Genomic DNA, 14,146 nt, shown 5'->3' with positions numbered 1-14,146 from the left:
TGTTACCTGGATGACATCGTTGTCTTTGCACCCAACTAACAGCTGCAGAGGCTGGAAATGGTGTTTGAGAAGCTAAAGGTGAACTGAACTAAGACAAGAGATCACATGACTCCTGTATTAGCTGCTCTGCACTGGCTCCCTGTAAAATCAAGAATCACATTTAAAATTCTTCTCCTCACCTACAAAGCCTTGATTGGTGATGCACCATCATATCTTAAGGAGCTTGTAGTACCATATTGCCCCACTAGAGAGCTGCTCACTAAATGCGGGGCTACTTGTGGTTCCTAGAGTCCTAAGAAGTAGGATGGGAGCCAGAGCCTTCAGTTATCAAGCTCCTCTTTTATGGAACCAGCTTCCACTTTCAGTCCTGGAGGCAGACACAGTCACCTCATTCAAGAATAGACTTAAGACTTTCCTCTTTAATAGCCCTTATAGTTAGGGCTGAATCAGGTTTGCCCTGGTCCAGCCCCTTGATATGCTGCTATAGGCTTATAGGCTGCTGGGGGATGTTTTAGGATACACTGAGCACCTCTCTCCTCTTCTCTCTCTCCTTATGGATGAATTTACATCTCTCCATTGCACCTTATTAACTCTGCTTCCTCCCCGGAGTCGTTGTGACTTCACGTCTCATAGGGTCCATTGGACCTGGAGGTGCCTGAAGCCTCCTGCCTGGTGAGCCATATTGTGTGTGTGTCATTTAGTCTCCCAGTAACACCAGCAGCTTGTGGCTCAGTGAACTGGTTTCACCGCTGAGGTCACAATACGTCACGTCTTCTGACCCCGCCCCCTTTTCTCAGGCTCTGGCGTCGAGCTCTCACCTCCCGCGTTCACCTGGATTCGGATGGGTCGCAGTGAGGGGCGTGGTCATCGCCCACCTGTCAATCATTAATCAATACATTATCTAATCACATCTGCAATCTTGTTTTTGTGAGGATCAATAAAAACATTGATGAGCTGATTGGTTGACGTTCTTCAGCTGTAAGAACTACCTGCAGCTTTAATCTCAACAAAAGCATCAAACTGTAAAACAACCAAATGTTCTGCAAGAACAACCAAATGTTCTGCAAGAACAACCAAATGTTCGGCAAATGTTCTGCAAGAACAACCTCGTGTCACTTCCTGTCAGCGCCCAGTCAAAGGTCGCCCAGCGGGAGGACAGTGTCCCACAATCCTTTGCTCTGGCTTGATGAGGAACAGAAACCCTCGCTGTCCAATCAGACTCCAGCTTGTTACCGTCTGTGATGTCATCAAACTGGCTCGACCGTTCAACCAATCAGCTACGAGCTCACGAGTCAAAGATACAGCGTCCAATCAGCTTCCTCCTCTCCTGTCTATCAAGGTCCAGTGTGGTCGCCATGGAAACTGGCGAGATGTGTCACATCCTGTCCTGGTGACATCACTTCCTCTGGGCGGGGCCTTTGTGGAACAGGTAGATTGGCCGCTGATTACCTGGAAGAATGCACCAATCAGATCACATGTTAGAGTGGACACCTGTATGTGTGTGTGCGTACCAATGTGTGTGTGTGTACACCATTGTACACCTGTGCATACCTGTATGTGTACCTGTATGTGTGTGTGTGTGTACCTGTGTAACTGTGTATGTATGTGTAACTGTGTACCTGTGTGTATGTGTAACTGTGTATGTGTGTGTAACTGTGTACCTGTGTGTATGTGTAACTGTGTGTGTGTGTAACTGTGTGTGTGTGTAACTGTGTGTGCGTGTACCTGTGTGTGTGTACCAGTGTGTGCGAGTACCTGTGTGTGCGTGTACCTGTGTGTGTGTACCAGTGTGTGCGAGTACCTGTGTGTGTGTGTACCAGTGTGTGCGAGTACCTGTGTGTGTGTGTACCAGTGTGTGCGAGTACCTGTGTGTGTGTACCAGTGTGTGCGAGTACCTGTGTGTGTGTGTGTACCAGTGTGTGCGAGTACCTGTGTGTGCGTGTACCTGTGTGTGCGTGTACCTGTGTGTGCGTGTACCTGTGTGTGTGTACCAGTGTGTGCGAGTACCTGTGTGTGTGTGTACCTGTGTGTGCGTGTACCTGTGTGTGTGTGTGTGTACCAGTGTGTGCGAGTACCTGTGTGTGCGTGTACCAGTGTGTGTGTGTACCTGTGTGTAAGTTTGTACCAGTGTGTGCGAGTACCTGTGTGTGTGTGTGTGTACCAGTGTGTGCGAGTACCAGTGTGTGTGTACCTGTGTGTGCGTGTACCTGTGTGTGTGTGTGTGTGTGTGTATACCTGTGTGTGCGTGTACCTGTGTGTGCGTGTACCTACCTGTGTACCTGTGTGTGTGTACCAGTGTGTGCGAGTACCTGTGTGTGTGTGTGCGTGTACCTGTGTGTGTGTACCAGTGTGTGCGAGTACCTGTGTGTGCGAGTACCAGTGTGTGCGTGTACCAGTGTGTGCGTGTACCAGTGTGTGCGAGTACCTGTGTGTGTGTGTACCTGTGTGTGCGAGTACCTGTGTGTGCGAGTACCTGTGTGTGTACCAGTGTGTGCGAGTACCTGTGTGTGTGTACCTGTGTGTGCGAGTACCTGTGTGTGCGAGTACCTGTGTGTGCGAGTACCTGTGTGTGCGAGTACCAGTGTGTGCGAGTACCAGTGTGTGCGAGTACCAGTGTGTGTGTGTGTGTACCAGTGTGTGTACCTGTGTGTGTGTGTATCTGTGTGTGCATGTACCTGTGTGTGTGAACCTGTGTGTGTGTACCTGTGTGTGTGTACCAATGTGTGCGTGTACCTGTGTGTGAACCTGTGTGCGTGTACCTGTGTGTGTGTGTGTGTGTGTTTGTACCAGTGTGTGCGAGTACCTGTGTGTGTGTGTGTGTGTGTGTGTACGTGTACCTATGCCAGTGTGTACCTGTGTGTGTGTGTGTGTGTGTGTGTGTGTGTACCTGTGCATGTACCTGTGTGTATGTGTGTGTGTGTGTGTGTACCAGTGTTTGCGAGTACCTGTGTGTGTACGTGTACCTATGCCAGTGTGTACCTGTGTGTGTGTGTGTGTGTGTGTGTGTGTACCTGTGCATGTACCTGTGTGTATGTGTAACTGTGTGTGTGTATGTGTAACTGTGTGTGTGTATGTGTACCTGTGTACCTGTGTGTATGTGTACCAGTGTATGTGTACATCTGTGCTTGTGTGTGTGTGTGTGTGTGTGTGTGTGCGTGTACCTATGACTGTGTGTACGTGTACCTGTGTGTGTGTGTGTGTGTGTACCTGTGTGCGTGTATCTGTGTGTACCTGTGTATGCGTGTACCTGTGTGTGCGTGTACCTGTGTGTGCGTGTACCTGTGTGTGCGTGTACGTGTACCTGTGTGTGTGTGTGTGTGTGCGTGTACGTGTACCTGTGTGTGCGTGTACCTATGGCTGTGTGTACCTATGACTGTGTGTGCGTGTACCTGTGTGTACGTGTACCTATGACTGTGTGTGCGTGTACCTGTGTGTACGTGTACCTATGACTGTGTGTGCGTGTACCTGTGTGTACGTGTACCTATGACTGTGTGTGTGTGTACCTGTGTGTACGTGTACCTGTGTGTGTGTGTGTGTGTGCGTGTACCTGTGTGCGTGTATCTGTGTGTACCTGTGTATGCGTGTACCTGTGTGTGTGTGTGTGTGTGTGTGTGTACCTGTGTGCGTGTATCTGTGTGTACCTGTGTATGCGTGTACCTGTGTGTGTGTGTGTGTGTGTGTGTGTGTGTGTACCTGTGTGTGCGTGTACCTGTGTGTGCGTGTACCTGTGTGTGCGTGTACGTGTACCTGTGTGTGCGTGTACGTGTACCTGTGTGTGTGTGTACGTGTACCTGTGTGTGCGTGTACCTATGGCTGTGTGTACCTATGACTGTGTGTACGTGTACCTATGACTGTGTGTGTGTGTACCTGTGTGTACGTGTACCTGTGTGTGTGTGTGTGCGTGTACCTGTGTGTGTGTGTGTGTGTGTGTGTGTGCGTGTACCTGTGTGTACGTGTACCAGTGTGTGCGAGTACCTGTGTGTGCGTGTACCTGTGTGTGTGTTTGTACCAGTGTGTGTGTTTGTACCAGTGTGTGCGAGTACCTGTGTGTGTGTGTGTGTGTGTACCAGTGTGTGCGAGTACCAGTGTGTGTGTACCTGTGTGTGCGTGTACCTGTGTGTGTGTGTGTGTGTGTGTGTGTGTGTGTGTACCAGTGTGTGCGAGTACCTGTGTGTGTGTGCGAGTACCTGTGTGTGCGTGTACCTGTGTGTGTGTACCAGTGTGTGTACCAGTGTGTGCGAGTACCTGTGTGTGCGAGTACCCGTGTGTGCGTGTACCTGTGTGTGTGTGTGTGTGTGTGTGTGCGTGTACCTGTGTGTGCGTGTACCTGTGTGTGTGTACGTGTACCTGTGTCTGTGTGTGTGTACCTGTGTGTGCGTGTACCTGTGTCTGTGTGTGTGTACCTCTGTGTGTGTGTGTGCATGTACCTGTGTGTGTGTGTGTGTGTACCAATGTGTGTGTTTGTACCAATGTGTGCGAGTACCCGTGTGTGTGTGTGTGTGTGTGCGTGTACCTGTGTGTGCGTGTACCTGTGTGTGTGTGTGTGTACCTGTGTGTACGTGTACCTGTGTCTGTGTGTGTGTACCTGTGTGTGCGTGTACCTGTGTCTGTGTGTGTGTACCTGTGTGTGTGTGCATGTACCTGTGTGTGTGTGTGTGTGTGTACCAATGTGTGTGTTTGTACCAATGTGTGCGAGTACCCGTGTGTGCGTGTACCCATGTGTGCGAGTACCCGTGTGTGTGTGTACCTGTGTGTGCGAGTACCCGTGTGTGCGTGTACCCGTGTGTGTGTGTACCTGTGTGTGCGTGTACCAGTGTGTGCGTGTACCCGTGTGTGTGTGTGTGTGTGTGCGTGTACCTGTGTGTGCGTGTACCTGTGTGTACGTGTACCTGTGTGTGTGTGTGTGTGTGTGTGTGCGTGTACGTGTACCTGTGTGTGCGTGTACCTATGGCTGTGTGTACCTATGACTGTGTGTGCGTGTACCTGTGTGTACGTGTACCTATGACTGTGTGTGCGTGTACCTGTGTGTGCGTGTACCTATGGCTGTGTGTACCTATGACTGTGTGTGCGTGTACCTGTGTGTACGTGTACCTATGACTGTGTGTGCGTGTACCTGTGTGTGCGTGTACCTATGGCTGTGTGTACCTATGACTGTGTGTGCGTGTACCTGTGTGTACGTGTACCTATGACTGTGTGTGCGTGTACGTGTACCTGTGTGTGCGTGTACCTATGGCTGTGTGTACCTATGACTGTGTGTGTGTGTACCTGTGTGTGTGTGTGTGTGTGTGTGTGTGTGTGTGTGCGTGTACCTGTGTGTACGTGTACCTGTGTGTGCGTGTACCTATGACTGTGTGTGCGTGTACCTGTGTGTACGTGTACCTATGACTGTGTGTGCGTGTACCTGTACCTATGCCTGTGTGTGTGTGTGTACCTGTGTGGGTGTGTGTACCAGTGTGTGTACCTATGCCTGTGTGTGCGTGTACCTGTGTGTGTGATGAGTCTGTAGGAGGTGAAGCCCACGCTGTCAGTCAGGTAGCAGGTGAAATGTTCTGGTCTCAGTCTCAAACTCCTGAAGTTACGATCCGTCGCATCCTGAAGCAGACAACTTTGTTTTAGAGTGTATTTGTACATAAATATATATTAGTTTTCACACACACACACACACACACACGGGTTACCGAGGCCCTCTTGTGGCTGTAGCTGCTCCATGGTTGTGGCTCAAGCATGAATAATCCGCCTGACGACAGGCTCTGATAGGCCCGTCTGAACAGAGTGGCCACGCCCCCGTCGCCTGACTGCAGCTGCACCCATTTGGTCACGCCCAGACACATGATGACGTCATACTGGCCCTGCCCAGCCCACGACTCTCGCCCCGACACGTAGTCCCCCTGTGGGAGGAGTCAGAGCTGTGATGCCAGCAGGGCAATGATGATGTCAGAGGCTCATGTGTGGCTTGTGTGAAGACTCACCTGGATGAAGGTGATGTTGCTGGGGAACCTGGAGGAGGAGGAGGATGAAGATAGGAGGAGAGGAGGAGCAGAGAGAGGACCTCGACTCACCCTGAAGGACAGGGGAAGGGGGAGGAGCTGGACCTCCTCCTGCCCTTCTTCCTTCTTCCTCCTCCTCCTCCTCTCCTCTACTACGAGGTCATGTGACAGGAAGTGCCTGATGTTCTGCTTGGCAGTGTGGACCAATCGACGGTCTAGCTCCACCCCTAGGATGTGGGTGGGGTTGAACCTCCGGGCAACAGCAAGCGTCAGGTGACCGGTGCCGCAGCCCACGTCCAGCACGTTCTTGTCTCTGAACCAATCGGATTGTAGGAGGCGGAGCCGCGGGTCCTCCCCGGCCCCGACACGCCCCTCCCCCCCGTCGCCGTAGAAACCGTGGTAGCCGTAGTAACAGCTGTGGTTGCCGTACTGGTAGCGGCGCTTGTCTTTCTTATTCTCTGGTGGATTAGCAGAGCCGGGCTGTAGTCCTGCACACCTGTCGGGTGCAGCCAATCAGATTACAGGATTCTACTCCACTTCAGGTGTAACTTCCTGTCACCACATCTAGCCTCACTTCATGACACCTCATATAATCTCACTTCCTGTCATCTCTTTTTATAGATCGGGATTTTACTCCACTTCAGGTGTGACACTAACCTGCCGGCTTTAGCCCCTCCCACCAGGGGTGTCTGGAATCTGGTTGGCTGAGCTATGGTTGCCACGGTATCGGTGTTGTCAGCCGACCTCGTCGAGGCCGTGCGGCGCCGTCGGCATCTGCGGCCGTCTCCCTGGTTACCAGGCTTCTGGGCGTGTCCCGGCAGAGGGTGGGTGTGTCTCCTGGGGAGGATGGGGGGCGGAGCTACATCGTCCCGGCAGGTGATGGCCGTGTTGAGTTCACAGGGCAGAGGAGACGCTGAAACGCTGCCCCCTCTGGTCAACAGAGGAACTGCACACAACCAAGTCATTAACCCACTGAACCCAAATGGACCACACCGTGTATCAGAGCCACCAGCTGTCAGCACCGAGACATGCGAGACAGGTGGTCACGTGAGACAGGTGGTCACCTGGTCAGCACGTGAGACAGGTGGTCACGTGAGACAGGTGTTCACATGAGACAGGTGTTCACGTGAGACAGGTGTTCACGTGAGACAGGTGAGCATGTGAGACAGGTGAGCACGTGAGACAGGTAAGCACATGAGACAGGTGGTCACCTGGTCAGCACGTGAGACAGGTGGTCACGTGAGACAGGTGGTCACGTGAGACAGGTGGTCACCTGGTCAGCACGTGAGACAGGTAGTCACGTGAGACAGGTGTTCACGTGAGACAGGTGGTCACCTGGTCAGCACGTGAGACAGGTGGTCACGTGAGACAGGTGAGCACGTGAGACAGGTAAGCACATGAGACAGGTGGTCACCTGGTCAGCACGTGAGACAGGTGGTCACGTGAGACAGGTGGTCACCTGGTCAGCACGTGAGACAGGTAGTCACGTGAGACAGGTGTTCACGTAAGACAGGTGTTCACGTGAGACAGGTGAGCACGTGAGACAGGTGTTCACATGAGACAGGTGGTCACGTGAGACAGGTGGTCACCTGGTCAGCATGTGAGACAGGTGTTCACGTGAGACAGGTGAGCATGTGAGACAGGTGAGCACGTGAGACAGGTGTTCACCTGAGACAGGTGAGCATGTGAGACAGGTGAGCACGTGCGACAGGTGGTCACCTGGTCAGCATGTGAGACAGGTGTTCACGTGAGACAGGTGAGCATGTGAGCACGTGAGACAGGTGAGCATGTGAGCATGTGAGACAGGTAAGCATGTAAGACAGATGAGCATGTGAGACAGGTGTTCACCTGAGACAGGTGAGCATGTGAGACAGGTGTTCACCTGAGACAGGTGAGCATGTGAGACAGGTGGTCACCTGGTCAGCATGTGAGACAGGTGTTCACGTGAGACAGGTGAGCATGTGAGACAGGTGAGCACGTGAGACAGGTGGTCACCTGGTCAGCACGTGAGAAAGGTGGTCACGTGAGACAGGTGGTCACCTGGTCAGCATGTGAGACAGGTGATCACGTGAGACAGGTGAGCATGTGAGACAGGTGAGCACGTGAGACAGGTGTTCACCTGAGACAGGTGAGCATGTGAGACAGGTGAGCACGTGCGACAGGTGGTCACCTGGTCAGCACGTGAGAAAGGTGGTCACGTGAGACAGGTGGTCACCTGGTCAGCACGTGAGAAAGGTGGTCACGTGAGACAGGTGGTCACCTGGTCAGCACGTGAGACAGGTGGTCACCTGGTCAGCACGTGAGACAGGTGATCACGTGAGACAGGTGACTGTTCAAAAATGCCGCCACTCGCACAACCACAACCACTGCTCGATCCCCGCTCTCCCCATAGTTCATGTTGAAGTGCCCTTGAGCAAGAAACTGAACCCCCCAGTTGCTCCTTAATAACTGAGGATGGGTCAATGCAGAGAAGAAGTTACCATGGGGATCAATAAAGTGTACATTATTATTTCTATTATATCATTATTATTATGAAGAAGGGTTTGGACCGCGTCCACCAGGTGTCAGTGAAGGTCCAGGTGTTCCAGTCTCACCTGTCAATGCGGCTGTGGAGGGAAACAATCGAGCAGGTAGCACCCCCCTCCCTCCTCCTCCTCCTCCTCCTCCTCCTCCTCCTCCTCCTCCTCCTCCTCCTCCTCCTCCTCCTCCTCCTCCTCCTCCTCCTCCATGGTGTCGGTTCCTGTGTTTCCTCTTGGACTTCAGGGGGGACAGCAGGACCCCAGCCCCCCCCTGTCCCCTTCCCTTCAGGTTCAGGGGATCGGTGATGTCCCGAGGCACCAGGATCTCTACAGGGTCTCCGCCCCTCGATGGCAGGGGTGAGCACTTTGGGGTCTCCTGATTGGTCGCCCTGAGGAGGAAGAACGTAACGTCGAAGTCAGACAAACCAATGGACCGACTGGTCGATTAGAGGCGGAGCATCCTACCTGTTGACGTCTTCGTCCAATAGAGAGTTGAGATTGAGCGGGTCGAAGATGTTCCCGCCCAACAGGAAGTGGCTCGGCAGAACGGGCTCCGATTGGCTGTCGCTGACGGCGCGGCGCCGCCGCTTGGCCAGCCCCCTGAAGCCCACGCCTACGGAGTAGCGCCTCTTAGCGATTCGCTGAGCGGAGGGGGCAGAGGCCACGGGGGTCTGGCTGTTCTTAGCATGCAGGGGGCGGGTCTTGGCAGTCTGCGGTTGCTCCGATAGGTTGACGGCGGCAGGGAAGGAGGGGCTGACTTCGCGAGGGAGGACCGTCTCCTTATCCAATGACATCCTGATCATCTTCTACCTGTAGACGGATGGGCCAATCACAGATTAACAAAGAGAGGGGCGGGGTGTGTGTTTGACTGACAGGTGGCAGAGCCAATCAGATTCACCAGCTCATCAAATGACAGAGACAGAATTTATCCAATAATTACTTCCTGATATGAAATCATAACTCAACTATTCTCTGCTATCAGATAGAAGAGGCGTTGTAATGAATATGGAATACGTATAAATATCTAAATATATGTGAAGTACTTTTCCATACGCTGATCACTGATGAGGACCTGAATACCATGAATACCATGAATACCATGCATACGGTCTCTCCTGTTGCCAGCTGGTTCTTCTGTCTCAGTGTGTGGCAATGTGAATATGATGGAGTATTAAAGTAAAATCTTTAGGTTATAGCCCTTTTTTCATTGAAGAAACTATTGTCCATACTGGAGAACCCGGACCACCCTGCGGAGAACAATCTCCAACAGACTGCTTCAGCTTTGCTGTCACAAGGAGATACAGGAGAACATTCCTGATACAAGAGAACCTCTACAGGAGAACATTCCAGATACAGGAGAACATTCCTGATACAGAAGAGCATTCCTGATACAGAACATTCCTGATAACATTTACAGGAGAACATTACTGATACAGGAGAACATTCCTGATACAGAAGAGCATTCCTGATACAGAACATTCCTGATAACATTTACAGGAGAACATTACTGATACAGGAGAACATTCCAGATACAGGAGAACATTTACAGGAGAACATTCCTGATACAGAAGAGCATTCCTGATAAATTAGAACATTCCAGATACAGGATAACTTTCCAGATACAGGAGAACATTCCTGATAAATTAGAACATTACTGATACAGGAGAACATTCCTGATAAATTAGAACATTACTGATACAGGAGAACATTCCAGATACAGGAGAACATTTACAGGAGAACATTCCTGATAAATTAGAACATTTCAGATACAGGAGAACATTCCTGATACAGGAGAACATTTACGGGAGAACATTCCAGATACAGGAGAACATTCCAGATACATGAGAACATTTACAGGAGAACATTCCAGATACAGGAGAACATTTACAGGAGAACATTCCTGATACAGAAGAGCATTCCAGATACAGGAGAACATTCCTGATAAATTAGAACATTCCAGATACAGGAGAACTTTCCTGATACAAGAGAACATTTAAGATAAAAGAGAGCATTCCAGATACAGGAGAACATTTACAGGAGAACATTCCTGATACAAAAGAGCATTCCAGATACAGGAGAACATTCCTGATAAATTAGAACATTCCAGATACAGGAGAACTTTCCTGACACGGGGGAACATACAGGAGAATATTCCAGATACAGGAGAACATTTACAGGAGAACATTCCTGAACATTCCAGATACCATTCTGATATATTCTCTTGAGAATATTCCTGACACAGGAGAACATTCCAGATACAGGACAACATTCCTGATACAGGAGAACATTACTGATATAGAAGAGCATTCCAGATACAGGAGAACATTTACAGGAGAACATTCCAGATAAAAGAGAGCATTCCAGATACAGGAGAACATTCCTGATAAATTAGAACATTCCAGATACAGGAGAACATTCCTGATAAATTAGAACATTCCTGACACAGGGGAACATACAGGAGAACATTCCTGATAAATTAGAACATTCCTGACACAGGAGAACATACAGGAGAACATTCCTGATAAATTAGAACATTCCTGACACAGGAGAACATACAGGAGAACATTCCTGACCACTGCTATTAGACTTTTATAATAAATACTGCTTCACTGTATAAACTTTATACACATTTAGATACACTGTATATACTTTATACACACTTATATATACTATATACACTGTATATACTTTATACACACTTATATACACTATATACACTGTATATACTTTATACACACTTATATACACTATATACACTGTATATACTTTATACACACTTATATACACTATATATACTTTATACACACTTATATATACTATATACACTGTATATACTTTATACACACTTATATACACTATATATACTTTATACACACTTATATACACTATATACACTGTATATACTTTATACACACTTATATACACTGTATATACTTTATACACACTTATATATACTATATACACTGTATATACTTTATACACACTTATATATACTATATACACTGTATATCTTTATACACTTATATACACTGTATATACTTTATACACACTTATATACACTGTATATACTTTATGTACACTTATATACACTTTATGTACACTTATATACACTGTATATACTTTTTACATACTTATATACACTGTATATACACTTAGATACACTGTATATACGTTATACACTGTATATACTTAGATACACTGTATATACGTTATACACTGTATATACTTTCATTTTTTTTAAACATTTTTATTTCCTTCAGCATTTACATTTGTAATATGCTCTGTTATTTTATTTTATTGTATATATGTAAACATGTTTCCATGGGGATGAATGAAGTATATATATATATCTTATCTTATCTTAAGCTATTATTTTGTTGTAATACTTAAAAACTACATTCAAACTGTTGGGACCTAAATATATTATCAACAGTATGGAAACAGGAGTTTGGCTGAAAACGAACAGTACATAATATTAACTATTATCTTAGGACTTCACTTTATCCATCGGAGTTAGTTACAAAACATACAAGGTGGTATTAGTACTTTAGCTATAGTAACATTTAACTTGTAACAGTATTTGTACAGTGTGGTACTAGTACTTTAGCTATAGTAACATTTAACTTGTAACAGTATTTGTACAGTGTGGTACTAGTACTTTAGCTATAGTAACATTTAACGTGTAACAGTATTTGTACAGTGTGGTATTAGTACTTTAGCTATAGTAACATTTAACTTGTAACAGTATTTGTACAGTGTGGTACTAGTACTTTAGCTATAGTAACATTTAACGTGTAACAGTATTTGTACAGTGTGGTATTAGTACTTTAGTTATAGGAACATTTAACTTGTAACAGTATTTGTACAGTGTGGTACTAGTACTTTAGCTATAGTAACATTTAACTTGTAACAGTATTTGTACAGTGTGGTATTAGTACTTTAGTTATAGTAACATTTAACGTGTAACAGTATTTGTACAGTGTGGTATTAGTACTTTAGTTATAGTAACATTTAACGTGTAACAGTATTTGTACAGTGTGGTATTAGTACTTTAGTTATAGGAACATTTAACTTGTAACAGTATTTGTACAGTGTGGTACTAGTACTTTAGCTATAGTAACATTTAACTTGTAACAGTATTTGTACAGTGTGGTATTAGTACTTTAGTTATAGTAACATTTAACGTGTAACAGTATTTGTACAGTGTGGTATTAGTACTTTAGTTATAGTAACATTTAACGTGTAACAGTATTTGTACAGTGTGGTATTAGTACTTTAGTTATAGGAACATTTAACTTGTAACAGTATTTGTACAGTGTGGTACTAGTACTTTAGCTATAGTAACATTTAACTTGTAACAGTATTTGTACAGTGTGGTATTAGTACTTTAGCTATAGTAACATTTAACGTGTAACAGTATTTGTACAGTGTGGTATTAGTACTTTAGTTATAGTAACATTTAACTTGTAACAGTATTTGTACAGTGTGGTACTAGTACTTTAGCTATAGTAACATTTAACTTGTAACAGTATTTGTACAGTGTGGTATTAGTACTTTAGTTATAGGAACATTTAACTTGTAACAGTATTTGTACAGTGTGGTATTAGTACTTTAGTTATAGGAACATTTAACTTGTAACAGTATTTGTACAGTGTGGTATTAGTACTTTAGTTATAGGAACATTTGATACCTCCACAGATAGTGTCAATCATACTCACTTGTTGTCAAACAAACATTCTCTGGCCCCGCCCCTCTCGCTGTCTCCACCAATCACTGCGCGCCCTCATGAATAATTCCGCTTGACCTGGTAAACAGCTAGCTGCTGCAGCTAGCATGCAGGAAGTAGCTAACACCCCCCACCCCCTCCCTAGAGACAAAGAACTGCCGCCGGGAACCCACTATGTGCGTGAAAACGAGCCCCTGCCGAGCTGCCCGTGCGTGTGGGTGCACGTGTGTGTGCGTGCGTGGTGATGCGTAAAGACTTCTACGAAAGTGTTAGCCGTTAGCCGCTGCTAGCTTCTTCTCGCCGTGCTCGCGATTCAATCCCGAGATTTAATACGCCAGCCGCTGTTGGCGCGTGAGTGACTGTGGAGTCAGCCAATCACGTGCCGAGCTGAGCTACGGTCACGCCCAAGCTGCGGCCAATCACACGGCCGCTCGTCTCCAGAGGTCGTGTGATTGGTCGCAGTTCAGCGGGGCGGGGCGGGAGAGAGGCGTCCTGAGTAGTGCCTGACAGTAAACACATCACGGACAGAAATAAACAATGTATTGGTCGAAAGTAACTGGATGTCCATCAACTTTTCAACAAGGTTTTTAGCGCCACATAGAGCCCTTTACCGGCTATTATCGTGCCGTTATTACAGGCAACTCAACCTCTCTGCAGTTCATGTCCTCCAAGAAAATCGACCGCCCAAATAGTTCGATGTATTGAACACCAGTAGGCCTACATATCTGAGAGTATAGTAGCCACGAAATTAAGAACGGAGATCGCCTGAGAGGTGTAGGGCGCACATTGTCAGGGATATAAAAAGTAGGATATTGATAAATGTTGATCAGAGAAGCCAGCAGCTCCCCTCCTGTTCATTATATTGCCTTATGATACACAGTAGCCTATCAAATATAAATATCAAACACGATTGA

The 14,146-nt window shown here is 47.3% G+C and overlaps 1 protein-coding gene across 1 annotated transcript; it reads right to left on the bottom strand.

Annotated features, from left to right (window-relative positions):
- Positions 1 to 958: 958 nt before the first annotated feature.
- Positions 959 to 13,555, bottom strand: LOC117747615 (7SK snRNA methylphosphate capping enzyme-like). Its single transcript, XM_034556983.1, has 8 exons — positions 13,225 to 13,555; positions 8,972 to 9,316; positions 8,582 to 8,895; positions 6,645 to 6,933; positions 5,970 to 6,483; positions 5,679 to 5,888; positions 5,484 to 5,592; positions 959 to 1,449 (listed from the first exon to the last, which is right to left on the bottom strand). Exons 2-8 carry the CDS (start codon positions 9,307 to 9,309, stop codon positions 1,397 to 1,399), a joined length of 1,827 nt encoding a protein of 608 aa, XP_034412874.1. The 5' UTR covers positions 9,310 to 9,316; positions 13,225 to 13,555; the 3' UTR covers positions 959 to 1,396.
- Between the last annotated feature and the right edge of the window lie 591 nt (positions 13,556 to 14,146).

This window comes from Cyclopterus lumpus, chromosome 18 (assembly GCF_009769545.1).
Source record: "Cyclopterus lumpus isolate fCycLum1 chromosome 18, fCycLum1.pri, whole genome shotgun sequence".
NCBI lineage: Eukaryota > Metazoa > Chordata > Actinopteri > Perciformes > Cyclopteridae > Cyclopterus > Cyclopterus lumpus.
This window is presented reverse-complemented; position numbering and strand designations above follow the sequence as displayed.

Excerpts from the sequence above, each read along its gene's own strand:
- LOC117747615 (XM_034556983.1), bottom strand. The coding sequence starts at position 9,309 with ATGATCAGGATGTCATTGGATAAGGAGACGGTCCTCCCTCGCGAAGTC. Across the intron at positions 5,593-5,678 it reads ACAGCCACAAGAGGGCCTCG|GATGCGACGGATCGTAACTT; the intron begins GTAACCCGTGTG and ends TGTCTGCTTCAG. Across the intron at positions 1,450-5,483 it reads CAGACTCATCACACACACAG|GTAATCAGCGGCCAATCTAC; the intron begins GTACACGCACAC and ends GCATTCTTCCAG.